Genomic DNA, 25466 nt, shown 5'->3' with positions numbered 1-25466 from the left:
AGAACACTACTCCAGCCTTGCTCTATCGCCTTCTCTTTCACGACCTTGGCACGGGACTTCGCGTTAGTACCTTCATGTAGACTGATGGTTCATGGACTGATCATGGTGTCAGGTGTGCCTTGACCTTTTTCGACATCTGCTTCCGGCACACTGCTCAGTATTTACAGCAGAGCTCTTGACCCTGTAACCGGCCACAGAGTAAATCCAGCAACACAGACTTTTCAATTGTGTCCTCCGCTCACACTCTCAGCGCCCTTTAGAGTGTATGTGCACTGTACACTACCCATCCCTTAGTGCAATGGGTCCAGGAAAACTGTCACTTGCTCACTCTTGGTGGAGCCACTGTGATGTTTATGTAGGTTCCTGGTCATGTCAGTCTGCCAGGAAACCAGGCTGCTTACGCTGCTTGCCAAAGCTGCAGTCCTTGTACCTCAGCCCACTAGTTTCTGTTGTGATGTCCCCTCTCTGTCGCGTGCTGATGTTGTCGATGCCGTGGAGCTGTTACTGCTACAGCTCGGTCAGTGGAGTTGAAACGCGATGCGCGATGATGGATGTCTCCGTCAGTTAACGAGAGACAACTACTGGAAAAATCGCATTTTTGTCTCGGTAGATGAAATAGTTTGTTTACTGATATGTTGGGCATTGTTGCTGGCTGGGCTCAGTCCTACTGCTTCCTCCTTCCTACCACTCCCCTCAGCTTGCAGTCAGTACTGCCACCACTTCCTGCTGCTGGCCTAGCAGCTGCTGTGCTGACAAGAGGCAGGGAGGCATGAGGAGTGGTTTGTTTTGGTCTGATTCTCGGAAACTCTAGGCACTGCAGCCGGAGATGGCGGTCATGTGTGCTTGAGTTGTCAGATTGATTGATTGATTGATTTTGTGTGTGTGTGTGTGTGTGTGTGTGTGTGTGTGTGTGTGTGTGTGTGTGTGTGTGTGTGTGTGTGTGTGTGTGTTCTTATGTTCTGACAAACACTATGGCCAAAAATTTAGTTTTAAGAGTGTGATTGTCTTTTGTACATGCCTGACAGCAGCTCAGCGATGATCTTCACAGTAAATTGCTACCTGTCCTCATTATTATTGATTCTCAGAGTATTCACACAATTTATTTGTGGCATGGATTAATCTCTGTGGTCTCATTTCAACAACATGCTGTCTGTGACTTCTGAATAGCTGGCCACATGAGTGGACTACTGCAATGGGCCAAAACCACAGTCCATTTCTGCATTTATCTCTAAAGGGGCAGGTCTGCTAATCTGAAGCCTGTCGTTTCCCACTAATGTGCAGGCCCTGCCATTTCGGTCTAGTCTCGTCAATCTGCCTGGAGGACAGGTCTGTTTGTGTATGGCATAATACACTGGATTTTCATCATTTGCCCATGGAGCCGGGACTGCAGTGCTCCTCAGCAGGCCAGCAGCCACAGGCAATAGATTTTATTTTATTTATTTCATGTCAGAAGCAAACTAAAATATTTCATATAATGCTGCATTACACTACTACATACATTATGGTTTATAAATTTACCCAGTCTAAGAATAAAATAGATATATGTATACACATAGATTATATTAACAAACATTAGTTAATTTAACTATACAATGAATGCCTAAAAATTAGCAATGTCCACTGCACTTTGTGTAGCATTTTAAAGATCTTCCATAGTGTACACAGTTGGAGGTAATGTGCATTGTAGCAGATGTGATGATGTCTGCACAGCAGATCCACAGTCACACTTAAGGGTCCACCAGGAAGCCCCACCTCTGCAGGTTGCTCTTCGATCTTGTGACACAGGAACACAAGCAATTAAGTGATTTCCATGTGGACCATTTTTTTGTGAAGCTTCTTGTGGAAGAAGCTACTCCTCCAGATGCTAGCATCTGGCCTTCCATCTCTTCTCCCGGTGGTGGTGTGGAGTATCAGCAAGTGCTTCTGTGCTGCAAAGAAAGTTCTTTCTAGACAGAAGTCTGTGCTGTGCCAGTTGATGGCCATGTAGGGGGGGGGGGGGGGTGGACTTTGGATGTTAATGCCTTTTTCATTTCATTTTGTGCTGCTGTATCCTGTCTGATGTCTGGAGGAGCTATGTCGGATAAGCAGTGCAGTTTTTCCGTGGGTGTGGCTCTCAGACAACCCGTGATGATATGACGTGTCTCATTCAGGCAAAATCAACTTTCGTGGTATGTGTGGATCTGCACCATACTGGGCAAGCGTACTCAGCTGCAGGGCTAATGCGGATGTCTGCACTGTATTTGGCTGTGCTCCCCATGTTGTTCCTGTCAGCTTCCTAACAACATTGTTCCTGGCAGCAACTTTTTGTTTTGTTTTTAAGCAGTGCTCCTTGTATGTGAGAGTACTGTCCAGAGAGAGCTAGAAATATTTTGATGTCTTGCTATTTGCTAGAGATGTTCCTTCCCAATTTATCTGTAAGGCTCTGCTAGCCTGTTTGTTTCCAGGGTGGAAAGTGCAGGTCTAGGTTTTAGATGGATTTGGTTTCAGCTGATTGCCCCTGTAATACACACACACACACACACACACACACACACACACACACACACACACAAAATTTTTTCTAAGCATCAGTGAGCTTCTGCTCCACACTATCAAAGCCTGAGCTGTGATTACAAGGTCATCTGCACATATTAAGCTTTCGTGATCGTTTGTGTTTGGTGCCAACACACTGCTCCATCTGCTTGTTTGTCCTTGATATTCCACAAAAATCTTTGATTCTGCAGTAGATTTCTAATCATACAGGTTAGTTGGTAATCCTTGGTGAGGTTGTATAACTTCAGCAACAACAGTCTATGGTTGATAGTGTTGTAGGCTGCTGAGAGATCTATAAACACAGCACATGTGATCTGCTGCCTTTCGACGCTGTCCTCTATAAGCTGTGCTGCCTTACGAAGCCATCCTCTATATGCTATGTCAGCTCCAACACCTGTGCTGTACAGCTCTTCCCTTGTTTGAATTCTGTTTGTTGGGGGATCAGTAATGGGTCTATCATATGTTACTTTTTGGAGGAATAGCCTTTCCAACACCTTATGCAGGTGGGAACTGAGACTGTCTCACTGCAAGTACGTTGTACAGTGTGGTGTTTTACAGACAGCTTATTTGGTCTAGTATATTTTGGCACTTCAAAAGTAGTGTATATATTAGAAAGTATGGACAATTAGAAGAAGAAAATTGTGGTAGTCACTGGCAGTTTCTGTGATATGTACTCATACATTTCTTAAAAGAAAAAAAAGACACAATACTTCTAAAGTTATAGTCATAACTCTGGCAATAACAAACATAATAGAAATAACTTTATTTTTTTTCCAGTCATCATTAGTGTTTGTTCACACAATTCTTACACATTTCTTTCAAGAGGCCTTCTTTCTTCTGATGTTATTTCTTAAATCGGTGAAGGTATTTTAAATCTGTCTTGTGACTCAAGGAAATGCTTATTTTTGTCACCAAATTTGTTTTGTATTATTGAAATAAAATATCATTCATGCTCTTAATGAAACACACATGGTATTTGGCCCCCTTTTCTCCATCTAAGAATTTTTTTGTGAAACTTCATTTCAAATTTTGTAGCTTAGTTTTTATAACAATACTGTGGTCCACAGTTTGAATACGATCTACATATTTTTCTGCCACCCTTGTACATTGAATTTTTTATGTTCTTGTTTAAGGTTCATGTAAGTTTTCACAAACAAGGTATGTCACAGTAAAATTGTATGTTTTTATGTATGGTCATTGGTCCAGCCCCTTCATTATTTTTGTACCAACTAAAACTTGCTGTCTCTTGAAAAATACTCACTCAGAAGTAGCGAAATTCGAATAACGGCTACATTTCTCTTGTTTCCTTGATAAAATTTACTGTCTTTGGCAATACAAAGTGGAGTTTGCACCAAGTTACCTTGTTAACATCCTAATGAACTTGCACGTGTGACATAATCCTGAAACAGTGGTTTATTAAATGAGGAAATGTGATCAGTTCAGGTCAAAATTTTACGAAAAATCACATTTTGGATATAAAAAAAACTGTAATGTCTTTTCTTGTTGCAGAGCCACAGTAATTCTCATTTCAGCAGCTATAAAAGACTTAAAAATATTAAATCATTCCGGTACATAAGTCTAAAGTTAATTGTACACACGTCAAAAAATAGTTTTGCGTCACCTCGGGCCCGAGAGTTCCAGAACCTGTACAGAAAATTGGAATAGATCAACATAATTTCCGGACTTTTTATTGCTCATGAAAACCACACATTGCATGTTGTACCACCTTCAGAGGTAGTGGTGAGATCACGGTACACACCAGTAGCTCTGATACCCAGCAACACGTCCTCTTGCATTGCTGCATGCCTGTATTCGTCATGTCCTACTATCAACAAGTTCTTCACTGTTGGTCCAGATTGTCCCACTCCTTAACAGCAATTCAGCGTAGATCCGTCAAAGTGGGTTGTGGGTCACATTGCCTGTAAACAGCCCTTTCCAATCTATCCCAGGTGTGTTCGATGGGGTCCATGTCTGAAGAACATGCTGGCCACTTTAGTCAAGCAATGTCATCATCTGGAAGGAAGTCATTCACAAGATGTGCATGATGGGGATGTGAATTGTTGTCCATGAAGACTAATGCTTCACCGATATGCTGCTGATAAGGTTGTACCATCAGTCAGAGGATGGCATTCATGTATAGTACAGCTGTCATGGTGCCTTCCATGACCACCAGTGGCATACGTCGACCCCACATAATGCCACCCCAAAACAGCAGCGAACCTCCAACTTGGTGCACTCAGTTTAGTGTGTCTAAGGCGTTCGGCCTGACTGGGTTGCCTCCAGACAAGTCTCCGGCGATTCTCTGGTTGAAAGCATATGTGGTATTATTCTTCGGTGAAGAGAACGTGATGCCAAACCTGAGCGGGCCATTCGATATGTTGTTGGACCCATCTGTACTGCGCTGCATGGTGTCATGCTTGCAAAGATGCACCTCGCCACAGATGCCGGGAGTGAAGTTGCGCATCATGCAGCCTATTGCTCACATTTTGAGTCATAACACAATGTCCTGTGGTTGCACAAAAAGCATTATTCACATGGTGGCATTGCTGTCACGGTTCCTCTGAGCCATAATCCATAGGTAGTGGTCATCCACTGCAGTAGTAGCCCTTGGGTGGCCTGAGCGAGGCATGTCATAGACAGTTTCTGTCTGTCCTCCATGCCCGAACACCATCGCTTTGGTTATCTCAGAGATGCCTGGACACGTCCCTCATTGAGAGCCTTTCCTGGCACAAAGTAACAATGCAGATGCGCTTGAACTGTGTTATTTACCGTCTAGGTATGGTTGAACTAGGATGGTGTCTGTGATAAAGTATCCACAGTCCACGTCTATCTTCCCGAGTTCTGGAAACTGGGGTGATGCAAAACTTTTTTTAATGAATAAGAAAATTCCACATGCTTATCATCTACAAAAAGTACTCAAATATTTCCAGGCTATCATTTGCCAAAATCTCATTTTGATAACTGGGACTGTTTGAGGCTTGAGGGGCACTGCGACTATTTTATTCTTACATTTTGCTGGTAGAATCTCAAGGTCGGTCCTACACACACACACACACGGCAGCTGCTGCAGGTCTCAAAGACTCTGCCGGAAATATCCATGGCTCATCGGGAAAATTCATGTTTTGTGTGACACTTAGACTTCGAAGATGCACCAGCTTTTGATTGCTGCAGACATGTTGTCAACAAACAGCTTTCTACTCTGTCATGTGTCAACTCTTACAGTGCTGTAGTAGTATATCATGGTGAAACCAATCAAGATGAAATTCAGTGCTGAATGACTGGAGGTCTGAGGGCTCAAGGCCCATGAGGCATAAGAATTTCAGGCGTATTGTACGGCATGCAGCAGGTCTTTCACTCTCAGCAACATAGCAAAGATGGCCATAATCAGCCATGTGCAAGGAGCTAAGTACTCAAAGGCAGTTGTGGTGATCAAGAAGATAGTTGAAATTCATCTTTTGCATGAGTCCTCAGTAAGTGAAGTGCTATGACTATTATGTGATGCACGGACTCTTTAAAGGCTGCACAACATCTCACTGATTTAATGGGATTTTATTTTAATTGTGTGCAATTTTTTTTATTATTATTATTTTTTCCCCTACCATTTTGATGATGTGTTAGACCATTAAAAGCGTATTGCATAATGCTTTAAAACGTAAGCGAGGAGAACAGGAATGTCGAGTGAGCTGGAAAACCTTGCCAACAGTGGCACTCAAAAGTGACTGAACCAGCCTTGCACAACTTGATGTAACTTATCCTTTTCTAATGTCAAGTTTTGATGTTCGTTATGGAAACTTGCCACTGGTCTTTCATTGAAGAGGGAGGATTCGCAAGGTACATATTGTCGCCCTGCTTTCCTGATGTTTCTGTTCTTCTTGCTGCCTCTTCAGATGAGGGGCTGATTTAATTAATCCCTCATTCTTTGCACATGCTTTCTGAAACTGGACATACTCGTCTATTGGCAGCCACTGCTCTTCCCATGATAGTACATACCTGCTAACTCTCCCGATTTATGCTAAAGACTCTAGATTTTCAGCTTTTTCTCCCGCCTCCTGATTATTCCATTATTTCACGCAATTTTTAGCTAATGATTGTCAAACTTAAGATGGTTGTTTTGAAAACCCATCATTTCAGTTTTTGGCCTATTGTGGAAATTCTTTTACTTATTAGTCTTTCTAATCAATGTACATCTTAGAGTTTGTAGAAATCAGGAAGATTGTACTTTTCCCTCTTTTCTTGCACGTTTTGTAGAATGTGACTCATACTGTTCAGTTCTGTGCTCTGTTTGCAGTTGCATTGGTGTGTTATCACCGTGGCAGTGCTGCCATGTTAGTGGTTTTACCATGAAATGTGGTGGTTTTAAGTACCTGTCTAGTGACCTGTGGGAATTATTGTAGATTTTAAACATATTAAGGTGATTTACAGTAAAATTACCTTTAAAAATCACTTGATCCATTCAGCATACAGAAAATAGCACTATTTAATTTATTAATGTCTACTAGCTCTTGAATTTATATCACCTTAACATTTATAATACATGGTATTCTGTCTCCACTCCTGTTTTGTTATGTGTTCTAGCATTAATAAATCTGCAGATATTGTTTTAGCACTAAACGTGGGTAAAGTAAAGGCACAGTTTGCCCAGAAATGAGCTGAATGGTTATACAAAAGTAAATTTGCAAACTGGTTACAAAGAATTCTTGATGATGACGCAAGAGCATCTCACAAATTTTGTTGTAGTACTTTGTTAGCACCTTATGCCGACATATAAGCTATAATGGCACAAAAAAATTCTATACAGCTGCAGCACCCTAAACAAGAATACCTTTCAGAACCATGGAAGACTATTTAGAAGTGAATTAAGCTGAGGATTCCCTTGCACATTTTTTTGCCGTAGTGCGATCATATTGTGTGAGCACTCAAGTGAGTTGTAAATGAGTAAATTTAGACAATGATGTTGCCAAAAAATTTTTTTATTTTTTTTTTTAAATCAATATTGCAACAATTCCATGCATTATTAGGTCAAGGAAAGATCCCTTGTTTGCATTTTATAATGTTTATCAACGTGACTAGCCTGCAGTTCACACATAATTGCCTGGCAGAGGGTTCATCGTACCATTGTCAGATTATTTCCTTACTGTTCTCTCAGATAGCACGCAGGAAAAACAAATGCATAAATCTTTTCATTTGCACTCTTAAATTTCATAAATAGCTCTTGTCGAAACAAAAAAGTTTGTTTTAGTGACTGCCACCCCAACTCGCGTATCATTTCCGTAACTTCCTCTCCCCTATATCAAAATAATACATACAGACGAGCTGCCCTTCTTTGGACTTTTTCTATGTTCTCTGCCAATCCTATCCGGTAAGGATCACACTCTTTGCAGCAGTACTCTTGTAGAGGATGGACAAAGTGTAGTGTAGACAGTCCCTTTAGTAGATTTTTTGCATCTCCTAAGTGTTCTGCCAACAAAGTGCAGTCTTTGGTTTATTTTCCCCAAACATGTATATGGTCTCTCCCATTTTTATTTATAATTGTAATTTATAGGTATTTAGTTGATTTGACAGCCTTGAGATTCATGCATTTTTCTTCTAATCAAAATTTGACAGATTTTTAGTACTAATGTGGATGACCTCTGTTTTCTTTATTTGGGGTCAACTGCCACTTTTCGCTCCATGTAGCTATATTACTGTTCCTGATGTGACTTTTGTATGTCACATGGTGAAAAAGTGATGTTCCAAACCACCGAAAAAATGTTAAATTTGTGACCAATAAAAAACAATTGAATTTGGTGTTAGGAATTATTTACATCATTTACAATTTTGCGATTAATTGCACTGACCATGCAAGTGACCTGTTCAAGAAAATCTTAACAGATAGTAATATACTGAAAAAATGCAGCTCTGCAAGAACAAAAACTGCCATAATCGTAGGAGAAATGGTCGAAAAACTTCAACCTAGTACAGCTGTTGGACTACGCTACAGATGATGGGTATGGAATTGACACTCTGGTTAGTTCCAGTGTTCTTATTTGTTTTGGTGTTACACATAAACACTCACATCAGTTACCTCGGAACTATACTGAAAATGAGCCACAATCTTTCATCATTCGTACCTCCCAGTTTTTGGATTTTAAAGGTTGGCAGGTACGTAGTATGAAAAGAGTCATGTCATTGTCTTGTTTGGATGTTTGTTTTCTGGGCACCGGCACATCAAGATCATGCTCCCTGCCATCTGGCGAGTATAACTAAGCATAATGAAGATGCTCCTTTGACGCTTGATAAGATTGCAGTGACTGGAGAATTGGGAAGCTCACAGTTGACAGTTTATTTGTTGAGGCCTAGTGTCACCTCCACCATTCCAACTAATGCTGCATCAGCTAACAGTCATATTTCAAACAACCAGATTCAGAATGATGTTACAAGGGCAAAAATATTACAGACTTTGCAACCTGTCGAAAATCATGTTTCTGTTTCTCGTACATGAAATCAGACTGCTTTGTTTCTGGGTGTGTTCCATAACAATAATGTAGCTACTAATATGCAACATGGGTGAACCAAGACATCGTGCAGTATTGTTCATGGGTTAGCACCAAACTTTATGAAAAATATTCACAAAGACCTTGAAGGGGAGGTTCCTTCTGTAATCTTATTTCATGAGAGCCTTAACAAGATAGCTGAGTTGCAGCAAATAAATATTGCTCTCAGATATTGGCACAAAGTTAACAAGTTGGAAATGCATTATTTGTCATAAGCGTTTTTAGGTCATGCCACTGCTGCTTATAGGTTGGGTGGTTTAAAATAGAAACTTCTGATCTGTACCTTACCAACATGATTAAGGTATCGATGCCACTTGGGCATTCATGAAGGATTTGCATCTTGACCTGAAGAGTATTCATGGGGACAGTGCATCAACTTTTATTGATATGAGATCTTGTGGTCTTCATGCAGTTTGTCAGAGTTTAAAAAAAAATGCGGTCTTAAAGACTAATTGGAGTGTTAAACCTTTTCTGGGATTGATTTATAATGTGTTGAACATACCTGCAGGAAGAGCTGATTATAAAAGATTCAATGAACCTGAAAATCTGCCATTCCCTAAAAAATTTTGCTCCATGAGCTGGCTGGAAAATGAAGATGCAGCCGACTGGGGTGTAAAAGTCAGCCGCTTTCTAAAGACTTACTCTGACGAAGTAAATGAATAAGAGTAAAATAGATACTTACAGCTGGTGAATAATATTGAAGTACCTCAAAGCACTTTTTGAGGGAATTCCAATGTGTGGCCTCCACAGCACCTTTCCTGTACAATGCTCCATCATCTCTACTTGCTGATGTGATGTCCTTAGTTGTTAAGGTTGAAGTAGTATCTGCCATGAAATCAGTATGTGTGATAAAACTTGATAATAAAGCTGGTCTTATTCCTGGAATAGACGTGAACTTGGAGTATGTTGTATCATGTGAACTCAGAATAGTAAAAGTGCCTGCCAAAGATTTATTACTTTTAAGACTGACTGTATCGACTTTCTAATCGAAACGTGCTCAAACCACCTCCCAAAATCACCTTCGAAGTCAACATTTGTAAATACATAAGTTTTTGTGATCCAGTTGTGATAAACAGGAGTCTAATAACTAGCAAGGCTAGAATCTTGAATGCTTTGCAGAAATTACCTTCACAGAAGTGGATAAGTGGTAAGGATTGTGATAAAATTGAGAATTTCTGCAAATCCTTGGTAAGGAGATATTTTTAGATCTCTGTGCAATCTACAGGAGGACTGAGACAAGAATCGGATCACTTTTGAAGAGACTTATTGGATAGTGACACCATATGTCAGCATTTGTATAGCTTTCCTCAAAAGGTTCTCATTCTGAGCCATGGTCAAGCCTTTGTAGAACAAGGTTCTTCCGTTAATAAATAGTGTGTGATAGTCAACCAACAAATGTGAAGAAGCCAAGAGAGCTAGAGGGAAGAAGTCCATCATCCAACAAGCTAAAGAATGGGAGGCTAAAAAGTTAGATATTGCCTGAAAGGGTCACTGTACTGAGTGGAGTTGTATAGATTGCTTCTCTCACAAAGGAGTTTTGGCTGGTTTTCATTGATTGAGCTGAATTGTTTATTTGACAAAATACAGAATATCTTTTTTTAGCAGAGAGAAGTCACTAAACATACCACAGTGATGTTTTAATTTTTTTAATTTTAATATTGTATAATATAACACATTTTTTTTATGTTTGGTCAGATGCATTATCTTACCTGGAAAGTTCATAAATCCTATATGGCAGGATGAAGGTGTTACCAAAGTATGAAACCTCATGGAAAAGGTGACCGAAAAGACCTGTATTCACATTTTGATGTTTAGTTTGTCAGGCTTTTCAAGATATGAATACATGTTTTATACACTCTAGTTTGTCCCCCCCAAAACCCCCTTGTTACATTGAGTGCCAGAATGTTGACCGTAGCAGGCAGCCCATAACAGTCCCTGCAAATTGAGGAAAATAATGGCCAGGCAGTTTATGTGCCAGACTGCACACAAGGAAAAGGAAATTCATAAGGAAATCAGGTAGAAAATGTGTGAAACAAACTGGTGCCAAAATATATTTCAAACTATGTATTTTAAAACATTTTTTACTCAATTTCCATCAGTTGTGAAGGAGCCTTTCCACCATTTTGTGGATGAACCTCTTACTTGACAGCCTTTTCAGGCACATGGCATTACCCACATCACTGCTTCAGTCTGTCAGTACTCGTCTCAACTTTCCAAATTCAGTTGGAGTTCTTTGCAAGAGTGTAGGTTTGTGTCCCAACCCAACAGACACTTCTAATCTGTCAGAGGGTGCATGGCAGCTCCTCTGTAGAAAGAAAAGATGTATTTTGGAGAATAGTTTTAGATTTCATCTCTGTTGCAATATTTGACCTCAGCCCATCATTCGAAAAAAACTTACATGGTTTGAGACAAAATTTAAAAACCAGATAGTAGTAAATGAATATTGTTAATGCACAGGTGAAACGCCATTTCCAGCAATATGTTTAAAGGATGTGTACTATAGATATGATTTGAGTTGTTAAAAACTCTTTATTTTTCTTCCTTACCAACTTCTCAGATACATAATGTATGACGTTGGGTAGTTAAACATTCCGTACTTGCCGAAAGTTAACTTCAAGCACAGATTTTAAATTTTCTATGGTTACACACACACACACACACACACACACACACACACACACACACACACACACACACACACACACACACACAACCTACCTGCACATATACATATATGCGTGTGCGTGTGCGTGTGCGTGTGCGTGTGCTTTTTTCCCCCTAAGGTTAGTCTTTCTGCTCCCGGGATTGGAATGACTCCTTGCCCTCTCCCTTAAAACCCACATCCTTTAGTCTTCCCTCTCCTTCCCTCTTTCCTGACAAAGCAATCGTTGGTTGTGAAAGCTTGAATTGTGTGTGTGTGTGTGTGTGTGTGTGTGTGTGTGTGTGTGTGTGTGTGTGTGTCAGTGTCAACATGCCAACGCTTTCGTTTGGTAAGTTACATCATCTTTGTTTTTAGATATATTTTTCCCACATGGAATGTTTCCCTCTATTATATGTATAAATTTCAGTTTTGCCATCTAATAGCTACAACAGTGACGCATGATATCAGAACTTATGGCATTTAATTTTAATTGCAGTTTATCACTCCAAAATCTCACATCATATCGAGTATATTTGTGTGTGTGTGTGTGTGTGTGTGTGTGTGTGTGTGTGTGTGTGTGTGTGTGTGTGTGTGTGTGTGTTTTACAATGTAATGTTCTCCATATGTGTTTTTAAAAATTGAGGAAAGCATCTAAAAAGTAGCTAACAGTAACAGAAGAAAAGTTCTTGAATAAAATGTTTCTCATTTTTGCTGATTTAGTGTCAGCAATTACAAGATTGCTGTTTATTCAAAGTTAAAAATTAGTTCATTAATAAAACAGAAATTCTTCATCTAAAAATGGCTTTCATTTATGCAACTTACCTGTTTACTTACCCTTCAGATCATAATTCCTATAAAGGAGACAATTTGCTGTTCATTAAAGACTAGAGGGTTAGTAACATGTTTCCCTTACACTTTTTATTTTTCATTTATTTACTTTTTTGTTGACTTACATCTGTACTTACCCTGGAGATCCCTAAATTTGTCAGGGAAAAATGCTAAAATTTGTCTGCAAATCAGGAAAATATCAAGGTATTTCACTTTGGGAAACTTGTGGCAGCCCTGGTTTGTCAGCTATGAGGGGGGGGATGTGGAGGGAGGTTTGGAGGCACTTGAAGAGGTGTTGGACAGTGGTAGTCAAAGGACAGAGAAAGTGGTGAACAGGTTTGACAGATTTTTTTGAGGTGGCATTGTGCACTGATGTAGTTCCTGTCGGGCAAGAGTTTGTGCGAGATGGGATGCAGGATTTTGGGATTCCAGAGCAGGAGAATTTTGTCATTGGAGAGGAGGTATTACACTTTGACTGGGGCCACCCATTCCATGGGGCTTAACCTCTCATGGTCGTCCCAGTTGTATATCCAGAGCTAACTGAGGTCTTCACAGACTGAAATTACTGTCCCAACCTGGTACAGAAACAGGTCTCTCACGTCTTGTCTCTCCAGTCGTCTATCATTTTCCATTTACCCACTGACTGGACCACAAAGGAGCACTCATCGCCATCCAGGACTGGAGAAAATGAATCACATTCTCCACCAGGGATTTGACTACCTCTCATCATGCCCTAAAATGAGGAATTTCCTGCCCATTATCTTTCCCTCTGCGATATTTCACGACTGACCGAACCTATGCAGAGTTGTTCCCCATCCTGAGATGGTTGGAGGGCAGTGAATTGGATAGAGATCCAGTGACCTTGCTGGCCGAGGTAGGCTTTGACAAGCACAAAGACAAGCAATAGAAACTCTTACCATGTGCAGCAGTATCTTGCCGAACTGTAATCCCAGTATGGCTTGCCATGAAGGGCAACAAAACATGGTGTAAAATATTGTCAATGTGCCACTGTGCTGTAAGGGTGCCGTGGATGACAACCAAAGGGATCCTACTATGAAAAGACTCCTGGTTGATGGGCTGTGTGGCAGCAAGAGTCAGGCTGGTATACCATCACTGGTCGAGACATCTCCAGACACAACTTCAACCTGAAATATCATTGACTGAAGGAGAATAGTCTTCAGTGATGAGCCCTGCTTCAAATTGGGCCCTGTTAACCAGTGAAGACACGAAACTTCCTGGCAGATTAAAACTGTGTGCCCGGCCGAGACTCGAACTCGGGACCTTTGCCTTTCACGGGCAAGTGCTCTACCATCTGAGCTACCGAAGCACAACTCACGCCCGGTCCTCACAGCTTTACTTCAGCCAGTATCTCATCTCCTACCTTCCAAACTTTACAGAAGCTCTCCTCGAGTCTCGGTCGGGCACACAGTTTTAATCTGCCAGGAAGTTTCATATCAGCGCACACTCCGCTGCAGAGTGAAAATCTCATTCTGGCAGTGAAGATCATTCTGGCAGTGAAGATACGTCTGGAAATGCGACTATTAGTGGTGGAACACTAGCCCAACTTTCACCCACTATATGGCCTGACAACTAGGAGTGATGGTCAGCAGTGCCATTTCTTTCCATAGCAGGACCCCTCTGGTTGTCATCTGCAGTACATCAGTGGTATTGTACGCCCCATTTTGTAGCCATTCATGGTAAGCTGTCCTGAAGATTTCTCTCTATAGTTTTGGCGAAGTTTATCACATTCCATGGTAATCAAATCACCACCACCACCACCACCACCACCTTTATTAATCACATTGTTTTGGTCTTGAATTGTACAAATACATTATTAAATCCTACAGTGGTTTTCCTCTCCATTGTGAGTAACTATCACATCTTCCATTTTATTTTCTCCTCCTCCTCCTCCTCCTCCTCCTCCTCCTCCTCCTGTGTACTATTGCACTGTTTATCCCCACTTTTAACTTTTGTACAAGGTTACATGATAACTACATGTTCATGGGGTATGAGTAGAGAGAATCATGTCTGTGTGGAATATCAATCTGGTGACCAGTTTTTGAGTAAGTCTTCATTTTATATATTGTTAAGCTGTTGGTGTAGGATAAAATTAAATTAACTTTACCCTGTCGTATAACTAAAACATTTCACAATCCACATATCAAAATTTTGTTGGCATGCTTGGATGTGATTGTATATTATTAGATTGTTTATTTTTGCTTATACAACAAATGATTTAAATTATTAACATAAAAACAATATAGTGTAAAGTGCCATGGTGTGAATAGAACTTCCTGACACCAACGATTACCTGAAGCAGTGTTGGTCTGTGGAGATCAAAATATGACGTTAGGCTGTTTTTTGTTCCCAAATGTTTAAACTTGTTTCCATCTCCATAAGTGATTAATAACTCCATTGAATTATTATATGAAACCTATAGACTTCATGTATCTCTTTACAGTTGTGATATGTTCCCACTTAAAAATATTGGCTGGATTTGTGTGTGTGTGTGTGTGTGTGTGTGTGTGTGTGTGTGTGGGCGGGCCTACTGAATCACCATCAGCATCCTAGATTTGCTTGTTACAATTGTAGATATTTAAATTTTCGAAAGTGTACATCATTATTACTCAGTTTATCAACAATGTTTCTGTGTAATATATATTTTGTGTGTGTGTGTGTGTGTGTGTGTGTGTGTGTGTGTGTGTGTGTTGATTTTTCTCAAAGTTTTTGTAGTTTATTTACTATCCAGTGTTGAAGATAGACTGTTGCGGATTTATTTTGTATTGCATTCAAAGTTTCATTAAATTTTTTGCAGCTCATACAGTAAGCACAGAAGTTGACGTTGTGGTGCTGCAAAGACTACGTAATGTGATTGACCAACAGAGAGAGCAGATTCGTTCAAGAGAAAGGGAAATCCAGGCCAAAGCTGCAGAAATTGATGCTGTAAGTACCTGCACCTCATCCATAGCACAGAAAAGTGGTTGCAGAATCAAAGGCCCAACCATGAGTGAGATAGCTATTAAATATGACTTAAATCCTTTGTAGCTCCTATAAAACAGTTGATTTTAAAAATGGCGCTACTATCGAAGATAATGCTTTAATATTAGTCTAAAAGGATTTGGTATGAGATTAATATTAAACAAATTATGGGGCTTCCAGTACCACCAGCTCCCCCCCCCCCCCCCCCCCCCCCTCTCTCTCTCTCTCTCTCTTCTCTCTCTCTCTCTCTCTCTCTCTCTCTCTCTCTCTCCCCCCCCCCCTCTCCCTCCCCCCCCCCTCACCTCCTTTCCCGCCACGCCCCCCTCCCCCCCCCCCCACTCGCCTCCTTTCCCGCCTCGCCTCCCCCCCACCTCCTTTCCGCCACGCTACCCTCCCTCCCCCCCACTCGCCCCATTTCCCCTCTCTTTAAATTGGTCAAATATGTGTAGTCTTCTTTCCTTAGTGGCATGAGTGAGGAGAGTAACAAACCATCAAAATGTAAAGGACCAATTTTTAGATATTGATTTCTTAGAGATAACAATTTATTCTTCATCTCTGTTTCATTGTTTCCTCAATTCATTGTTTCCTCAATTCATTGTTTCCTCAATCATTGTTTCTCAATTCATTGTTTCCTCAATTCATTGTTTCCTCAATTCATTGTTTCCTCAATTCATTGTTTCCTCAATTCATTGTTTCCTCAATTCATTGTTTCCTCAATTCATTGTTTCCTCAATTCATTGTTTCCTCAATTCATTGTTTCCTCAATTCATTGTTTCCTCAATTCATTGGCACTGTTATGAGCATAATATTATATTTTGTATGAAGTTAAATGACTGCATTAGGTAAGGGAAAATTAGAATAATTTGGCTTGCAGCAGCATGGGAAATATAAATTGCATCCTGTGATATCAGAAAAAAAGGCTAAAGGTTTTAGGCAGTTAATATAAACTAAAGGATATAAGTAAAGTTGTAAAATAAAGAGTGGGGAGAAAGTTTCTATTAGAAAGGAGCTGGAAGATAAGATGACAGCTGAATAAAATTGCAAGCAGTCTTAGTTACTCACAAACTTATTACTCCTCATTTAAGTGAATCTCTTCTGCCCTTAATCCTAAAAAGCACAGTGATCACCTTTTCCTATTCTGCAAAACAATTTGGGATCATTCTGGACAACCACCTAAACTGGACTGAACACACAACTGCAGTCTATAAGGTGTTGGCATCACTTCACTCATTACCGAACTGTAAAAAAAAGTACAGTCTCTTGAGCTTAAAAAGAAACTCTGTCATTAGTACTCCCCATCCTTGATTCTGATGATCCTATTCTCAAAGGACTTTCGTATGAGAGCACACATTGGCTGTAACTGGTGATGTTCATACATTTGTGATGTTTGCTCCTTTCAACATGTCACTCCTGCCTGTGAACAATTATCATGGCTGTGTGCTGATAAGTGCAGAGATTATCATACCATGTTGGTGCATTGTCTTCACAGTCGCTGCACTCCATCCTATTTCTCATCAACCTTACACTACTATGTGAACAGCACAACAGAAATACATGTTCTCTAAATCATTTTTTGTATCAGGAACCCAAATTTGGAACAATCTCCCTCAAAATGTTACAGAAATTAAAATCCTTCCAAACTTCAAAAGACAGTTAATGGCCCACCTTCTATCACTGTAGCTATCTCTCCTTGAAGGTCACTTCCACCAACCTTCCCTCCCCCATCGCTTTTCCTTCACCTTGTCTCTTTTTCAATTCCCTCCTGTTTCATTATCCCTTCCACTTCTTCTAATGCTAAATAAGGCTTCAGAAGTCTTACGCTAATCAGTATCATTATTTATGCCTCCAATATGTTATTTTAGTTGTCAACATTTTACTGTTATCATTTTACTATTATTATTACTATTATTATTATTATTATTATTATTATTATTATTATTATTATTATTATTATTATTTTACTATTGTGATTTCTACATATTTCTCGTCTATATTGACCTGGTCAGATATAAGAGAGTGCTCTAACGTCCTGATTTGGTCATGCTAAATAAGCAATAAATAAATGAAATAAACAGGGTTATATATTATGTGAGAACAGTGTACACTAAGAAACATACATGTGTTTTAACATGTGTGTGCTGGTTGCTGTTTCAAGGGACACAGATTTTCTTAGCACCTCCATTTTGATGTAATAGGGTTGCTCTGACCAGATATCTTCTGACCTTCACAAAAAACTTAATAAAGAAACTATAATTTTGCCATCCACATAAACTATACATCAGTTTTATCCTGCTACCACTGCTTCATAGTCCCCACATCTCGAGAACCATCCCTAAGATTCTCTGTGGTTTGTTACTTATTAAATTTGTTGTCCCATCCCTTATCAGATCTTGTCAAAACCAACAAGAAATATTGCATGAAGTACTAACCAGACATCTTGCAGAGGCCTCAGAAAGGATGTATGGATTTTTACTCTTATATGCCAGTAGCTATAGTGTCTTACGATATTTCTGGATAGTAACAAGAAAAAAAAATCAGTATGATCTCAGTGATCAACAAGAACAGTACTGGATGTAGAAATAACTTCCATGTAGACTATACTTGCCTCTCTAGGCCTCAGAAGGATTTTTAACTGCTAATACAAAAACTGGTAGACACCAGGGAGAAAATTAAAAATCCCCAAATATTTGAAAGCAAACTAACATAACACCTCATTAGCTACTCCTACCCATTTACAGAATATTCGAAACCCGACATTTATATTCCATAAAACTCATAATATTAACAATATTATGAAAAGGATAAATTGTAGCATAACATGTCAGGCACAGTATAAAACACTATCATGAGTTTGCTGATGTGAAATTGAAAATATTATTATTAAGTATTCTAGACAGCTTAACTGGGATACAGCAGGTTCGGCAAAGAGAAGAAAATGCTAGTGTACTCATATTTCTTTTAAGCAGTCCTTTAATATTTCTGCCCTTTGATTTTTATTCAGGATGGCATTATTTATTAACATGTCTCTCACAAGTGAACCTGGGCCTATGTGGTTCTTTAACCAGTTAAGTTTCTAGTGCACTCAGACTGTTTTAACTAATTCTTGTAAGAGTGTTTCCGAGTACATGTGTAATTCCCTACGGTTTAGTTGGCTGTTGATAGTACCACTAACATACATATGTGCTCCACAAGCAAAAAAATTGCCTGTTTTTAAGGAAGTTAAACATGTACATATGTTAAGAATCTGCAAATCTGCCATAAATGAAGAGACAAAAATGTACAAAATGTGGAGTTAGATCCATTACATTCTGCTGGAAAAATGCATGGTAGCATTTTAGATTAACTGTCAAATATGCGCTATGTTGAGGTACCTTACTAGAGGTTGACTTGTTTTTAAGGAATTGATTTCTGTAGAAAAGTAAAGAAGTCTTTTTTTTCATAATTCGTTGCACAGAGAGATGGCAAAAGAAAAACCTGAAGAAATATAGGCTGTCTTGGAACATGACAAAAGCATTTTCTGTAGTCAATGAGGTTTCAGTAATCACCATCATTGTCTAATGTAGAATGTATTTCACTATAATAATGCTTTTATAGAGCTCATTGAGGAGGTGAAGAAACTTTGGAATAATAAAACTGGATGTTGTGCTTAGAGGAAAAGATTGTGTGTCTTAACAGTAATTAATGTTTACTCCAGGTAAAGCTGCTGTGTTTTAGCACTGCTTGTGAAGTTATCTGCCTTGTGTGTTTCGTGATTTGCCTGCCCATTTCAATTAATTTTGGGTTGCATTACTGTAAATTATAAAATTAATAAAGCAAAATTTCTGAAGCAAGTATTTTCATTAACTAAAACTCAGAATACCGCAATTTTTCTTTTGTATTTGAAGTTCCTGTTTTATATTTGTTACTTGTCATAATCTTTCTAACAGTAGTATACTTCATTTATAGGAGCATTTGATTCAGTGTATTTATACTAAAACCACGAGCTTTTGTAACCATAGCACCTATTACATTAATTTTCCATCAGTTGGAATCGGTATAGCAACTACTTGGGCACAACTCACCTGGCCAAATATCAGTTTTGCCTGTTCTGTTCATAATAAAATAGCAAATGGTTCAGTCACAAGTGTGTATCATTGAGGAATAAATCACATTGTTTGCTGTTCCAGAAACCAAACTATCCTGGACAGCATATGATTTTTTTTTTTCTGATTAGCCACAGCCGTAGATAACCGAACCATTAACCATGTATTTTCCAACACTGTTAAAAACTACCAATATATTTTCATGTTCAACAATATGTATTTTTTCCAGCTTTGTTTTTTCTGTAAATTTAATCAATATTTTTGATACTTGCAGCTGTGCTCTGTCAGCTGCTTATTCATTTATGTTTACAATGCAGATAAGAACAAATATTATGTCTCTTGCAACTGAATGTTTATTTTGTTTATAACCAAACTTGTTAACCCTACGACAAGGTCATTGCAGTATGCAACAAGATATGTTATGTACAGTGAACTGCATAATTGTGACATACTGTAAATTGAAAACCTTTCCTGTATTCATATAGTGCTTACACAAGAACCAATGGACACATGAAAATTATAGAAAACATAAAAACGACTGATTCCTCATATGAATGGGTGAACATATTTGCTTAACAATTAATATTTAGTTGCAATATTTCTTCTTACTACATGGTAAATATAATTACTCTAGAAAGTTTCCATTTTTTTATAAAAAAATCACAATTAATACACTTTCCGCTGTCGGGCACTTTTCTCTGAAGCACTCGTGTTTTATTGTGATGGTAATCTTAAATATCAATTCTATTGTTTAATTTAGAATGGAATCATTTTTGGGTTGTCTTTCCCTGCCTTTATCTTTTAGGGCTGAAGGCTTTCATTTGCATAATAGCTGTGTACTCTGTAGTTACATTTACTCATTTACTCGAAAGTTTTAAAGGTTAAGGTGAGTATAGTTTTCCCCTATTTCCTGTGTGGTATTCTGCATGTTTCTTTTCTTTCAGTGTTGTTATGTTTATATAAATGAATCGGACAGTAGCTGCTGTGCTTGTAGGAGTTCTCTTGTTTGCTGCTCCCTCCCTCCCAGTAAAATTATACAAGTAACAGTGCAGTTCTGCATAAAATGCCACATTGGCTGTGCACTGATATAAAGTAGCAAAGTTTTACATTGTGTTTTGCATGTTAATTCTGTATTTACAACTTCAGTTGGTGAAACGCTGTTATTTGCATGATGGAATGTATGTAAAAGTGCACCATATAATTCTGTTTTTTCTTCTCACATTATTGTTAATAAACTGTGGCAAATCATATTAATTTCTCAGTATCTTGTCCCTCAGTTTTTGTAAGTCATTTGCTTAATGTTATGAATAATCAGAATAGACCCATTGCTCTGATTTCCTGATTATGTATTTAGGGGAGTTCTCATGACTCACTTTACAAATGAGTACAGTTTATCTCTCACTTTCACTATGGAATACAGTCTAGTCTCTTCCATCTGTAATTACAAATATGAGTATGGTATTAAACCAAAAGCCCAATATTGTTTTGATTGGTGTCAGACATAAGTAACAAAATTCTTGATGCCTGGAGGCTCTGATAAACATATCTTCCTGCCTCTTGATCAGTGATCAGCCACGGTGTATTTGTCAATAAATACCTGTAACTGAATCATAAAAGGTATAAAACAGACCTATACTGGATATTGATTTCAACACCACAATGCCATACCAGGCAGTGTCTTACTACAGAAATTTGACTTTGTGTTCCTCTGAGCTTTGAATGGACTTACTCAGCCAGTTATAAGGGAACCTACAGCTCATTGTGGAGTGTGAACTATAACAGAAAGAAAGCATCTAATGTAGATGCGCTACACCTTCAGGCAAGGGATGAGGCATCTTGCTAACATGCTATTCCTTTCCAAAAGTTAAACCTATTTGCAAATATCTGTGGAAAAACTTTTATTTAAATTTATCTAGGAAGGAAAATGTATCACATCATGGAATTACCTTCTGTAACAACAAAACTGGAAAATTGTTGGAAATATTCAGTCCTAATTCACAATATGTAACAGTTTCATGGAATAATAAGAGAACAGTTACACCAGTGGCACCAGTTACTAAGATGTCGTAAAATTTATTAGGGAGATTACCTTTGCAGATCAAAGTAGAGAGATTCTGAATACCATAAGGAGTAATATAGGTGGAGATGGACTAATTCTAAATTAGGATAAAGAGTGATATGTTGTGGTCAAATGGAATGTAATTATTTTGGAAATTAGTCGGCTGTGGACATGCTGCCACCAATCTTTACAAACAATAGAAGAAGTTGTGTTAATTTCTTCTTGCCACACTTCTTAGTAATGAGAAAACTTAAAAAGTAGAATGTATAAGAGAGCTGGATAGGGCTTCAGGGTAAGGGTGGAATTTATAATGTGATACACTGGTAGCTCATACTAAAGTTCGTTGCATGGTAGCAAAGGCATTTGTATAGACATTGAACCTACTGGCTGAAAAATAATTTAACAAAACAGTAAAATGGTGCCCTAATATTTGCATGATAAGTCTGAATGATTCGTTGTGGCTCTCTTGGATTGGTTAAGAAACAAATGAGGGAAGTTTTTAAGCAGGAATATGATCTGAGATTTCCATGCCCCTATGAAATTGAAGACAGTCCATGCTCTGTTTCTGTTTGTCAGGTTAAAGATCTACTAGGAGAAAACTTGAAGGGCAGGGGGACACCATACAAGAAGTAAATGAAAGGTTAAAATCGATAAGACAGGGTAGAATATAAAAGTAACTGGGATATGGTGAGGCTTTCCTGGAATTAGATGGGTAGAATGTTAGGAAAACAGAATTGATTGGAAAATAGAATTGATTGGAAAATTCAGCCAAAGAGTACAGGAGTGAAGGGGTATTCCCATTGATTTATTTTCTTCAGGGGGGGGGGGGGGGGGTGGAGGAGGGTGTTAGGCAGGAAGACATAGATGAAACCTTAACTTATATGAATAGTTTGTGGTCATATCCATGTAAAATGCTATCCTTTGTATTCTGGTTGCAGAAAAGTTGGCATGTAATGTGGATGCATTCACAGGTGGCCCCGTCTTGTGATGGGTGTAGGAAATGCCAATGACAGGACTTTAGTCAAAGTTGTACAGTGGTGGTCAGATGTGTAGAGTTTGCCTTGAACTGAGATCTCTCATAGGAGTGTAACCCATGGGCCAGAAGTTGATAGAAGGGAGATATATTACAGGACAAGTTACTGTGCAGGCTTGGGCTAACGTTTTCAGAATGTGGGGGACTGATTACTGAGTGCTGAAGGAAGCTATATATAACACACACAATGGAAGAAGTGCCACACTCCCTGCTGATATTTGCAAAGTACCCTCTGTGCCAGGACTTCGACTATTTTCATGTGGTTATTTATTCTGATGGTAAGTGTTTTAGAGCATTCATAGTGCTAATAGAAATTTTTGATCAGCAATTTAAGATAATTTAGCTTATCACAAATATGCTATGACAGATCACTCTGCCTTTGGTCAGTTGTTCCTCTACTGGTGAGCTTGAGGTGTGAGTAGCAGACAGGGTGCAGTGGGAAAATCCAACACTTACTGCAAATGAGGATAAGAATTGTATCATAGGATCATTCCACTGTTTGTAATTCACCTTTGTAACTATTTCATTCTTGCACACTTCCATAAAGAACACCCACTTGTCACAGAGGTTCAGGCACTTTCCGTTCATACAGGCAAATCTTTCTGGAATTATTTCTGTACAACTTGGTCACACTAGTCTAACAAGTAACACATCTATTATTTTGCAAGCATTGTATTTCCTACAAGATTACACTATTTACTGAAATCTGTGAGAAGCAAGACATTGGGTTCTTTTAAAATGAGGCAAATCCATCTTCATTTTTTTTTTTAGATTTTCTGGTACTCTTGGTACTGGTGGAAATTACTTTCCCAGATAAGCCATAGACTTTACACCTTTTAACCCTTGTCAAATTGCATAGAGTACATTTTTTTTTTTTCCCCTCGAGACATATTTTCTTCAAGACATATTGTTTAAAAGTACACAATTTCCATCTTGAAACTAATTTTACTGTGCATTTGCTAATATAGACATTTTACACTTCTCTGTACTGGCTATTATACTGAGCCCTCACACGCTCCTGTTTTTTAGCCTCAGAGTACTAACATGGATTGAGTACTATTCATTTCTCACATCATTGTAAATGACCAACCAATGGAAACTCCTAGTAGGAACATCAACAATGTAGGGAAAAATAGATAGCTACTCTCTGTGAAGAGGACGCATAAAGTTGCAGATAGGCGTGGTTAAGACACTCAGCTTTCGGCCACAGCTTTCGTTGGTACACACACGCACACCAACTCCAACATTTCGGGTCAGAATACAAGATCACGTGGTATGCAAGTAACAATCTGGAGGGGTTGGGCAAGGGGAAGGGAGAGAGCGCAATGCTGTCTAGTGGAGTGCGCATGGGCTAGACTCAAACAGGTGCAGTGTCGGGCAGTGGTGGGGCAGAGAGGTGGGGGGAAAAAGGAACAAAAAGAAGAGGAGCAGGGAAATATGGGCAGATTGGTTGGCAGAGGGATGCAAATAAACTGGGTGGAAAATAAATATGGGGAGCAGATGACTGGACATTAAGAGTCTGACTGTTGGGTGTACATTTCTGTAGGGTGAGGCCAGGATAGTTACGGGAGTGGAGAATGTGTTGTAAGGATAACTCCCATCTGCGCAGTTCGGAAAAGCTGGCAGTACAGGGAAGGATGCAGATCGCTCAGATAGTGAAGCAGCCATTGAAATAAAGTGTGTTATGTTCAGCTGCATGTTTTGCCACAAGGTGGCCTGCTGTGCTCTTGGCCACAGTTTGGCTGTGGCTGTTAATCCTGGTGGACAGCTGGTTGGTAGTCATAACAATATAAAAAGCTGTGCAATGATTGCAGCCGGGGTGGTAAATAACATTGCTGCTTTCACAGGTGGCCTGGCTCCTCACGTGGTAGGATAAACCTGTGACAGGACTGGAATAGAAAGTGTTAATTGGGTGGATTGGGCAGGTTTTGCATCTGGGTGTTCCACAGAGGTCGGGAGTGGGAGTGGCATAGGGATGGACTAACGTGTTGTGGAGGTTGGGTGGGCGATGTAACACCACTTTAAGAGGGGTGGGAAATATCTTGGGTAAGATGTCCTTCATATCAGTGCACGATGATAGGTAATAGAGGTCCTGGCGAAGGATGTGGTTCAGTTGTTCCAGTCTGAGTTGGCACTTGGTCACAAAGGAGACACTCCTTTGTAGCTAGTTTTTGGTGTTGCTGGGTGGATTTGGGTTGAGAGAGAGAATGGTACAGGAGATCTGTTTGCAGACTGCGTCTGGAGGATAGTGCCTGTCTGTGACGGCCTTGGTGAGACTCTCAGCGTACTGAGCAAGGAAGGTTTTGTCACTGCAGATACAATGTCTCTTGGTAGCCAGGCTCCATCAGAGGGGAAGTGGTCAACATATAAGGAGGTGGCATGCTGGGTTGACGGGGACCACGTGAAGCAGATGAGAAGGTATTGAAGTTGCGAAGGAACAAAGATAGTGTCTTGGCCATCAGTCCAGATCATGAAGATATCATCAGTGAATCTGAACTAGACTAGGGGTTTCTTGTTTCGGGAGGCTCGGAACATCTGCTCGAGATGGCCCCATAAAAAGGTTGGCATAGTAGTGTGCCATGTTGGGGGGCCCATGGCTGTGTCATGGATTAATTTATATACCTACCCTTCAAATGAGAAATAGTTGTGGGTTAGGACAAAATTAGTACAGTGTACCCACACCTCTGTCCACATTAAACCCACCACAAACTACCAATACCTGCATTTTGACAGCATTCATACCTTTCACACCAAAAAATCCCTCCCATATAGTGTGGCT

The 25466-nt window shown here is 39.4% G+C and overlaps 1 protein-coding gene across 6 annotated transcripts in view; it reads left to right on the top strand.

Annotated features, from left to right (window-relative positions):
* LOC126419041 (RILP-like protein homolog) overlaps positions 1–25466 on the top strand; it is a 173488-nt gene that overhangs the window by 34025 nt on the left and 113997 nt on the right. For all 6 annotated transcript variants that reach the window (XM_050086104.1, XM_050086109.1, XM_050086107.1 and 3 more), the window contains exon 3: positions 15350–15477. In XM_050086104.1, the coding sequence (XP_049942061.1) occupies positions 15350–15477 (128 nt within the window). The remainder of the gene's footprint in view (positions 1–15349; positions 15478–25466) is intronic.

This window comes from Schistocerca serialis, chromosome 9 (assembly GCF_023864345.2).
Source record: "Schistocerca serialis cubense isolate TAMUIC-IGC-003099 chromosome 9, iqSchSeri2.2, whole genome shotgun sequence".
Classification (NCBI taxonomy): domain Eukaryota; kingdom Metazoa; phylum Arthropoda; class Insecta; order Orthoptera; family Acrididae; genus Schistocerca; species Schistocerca serialis.
Note: the sequence above shows the minus strand (reverse complement) of the source record. Positions and strands in the feature narration are given on the sequence as shown.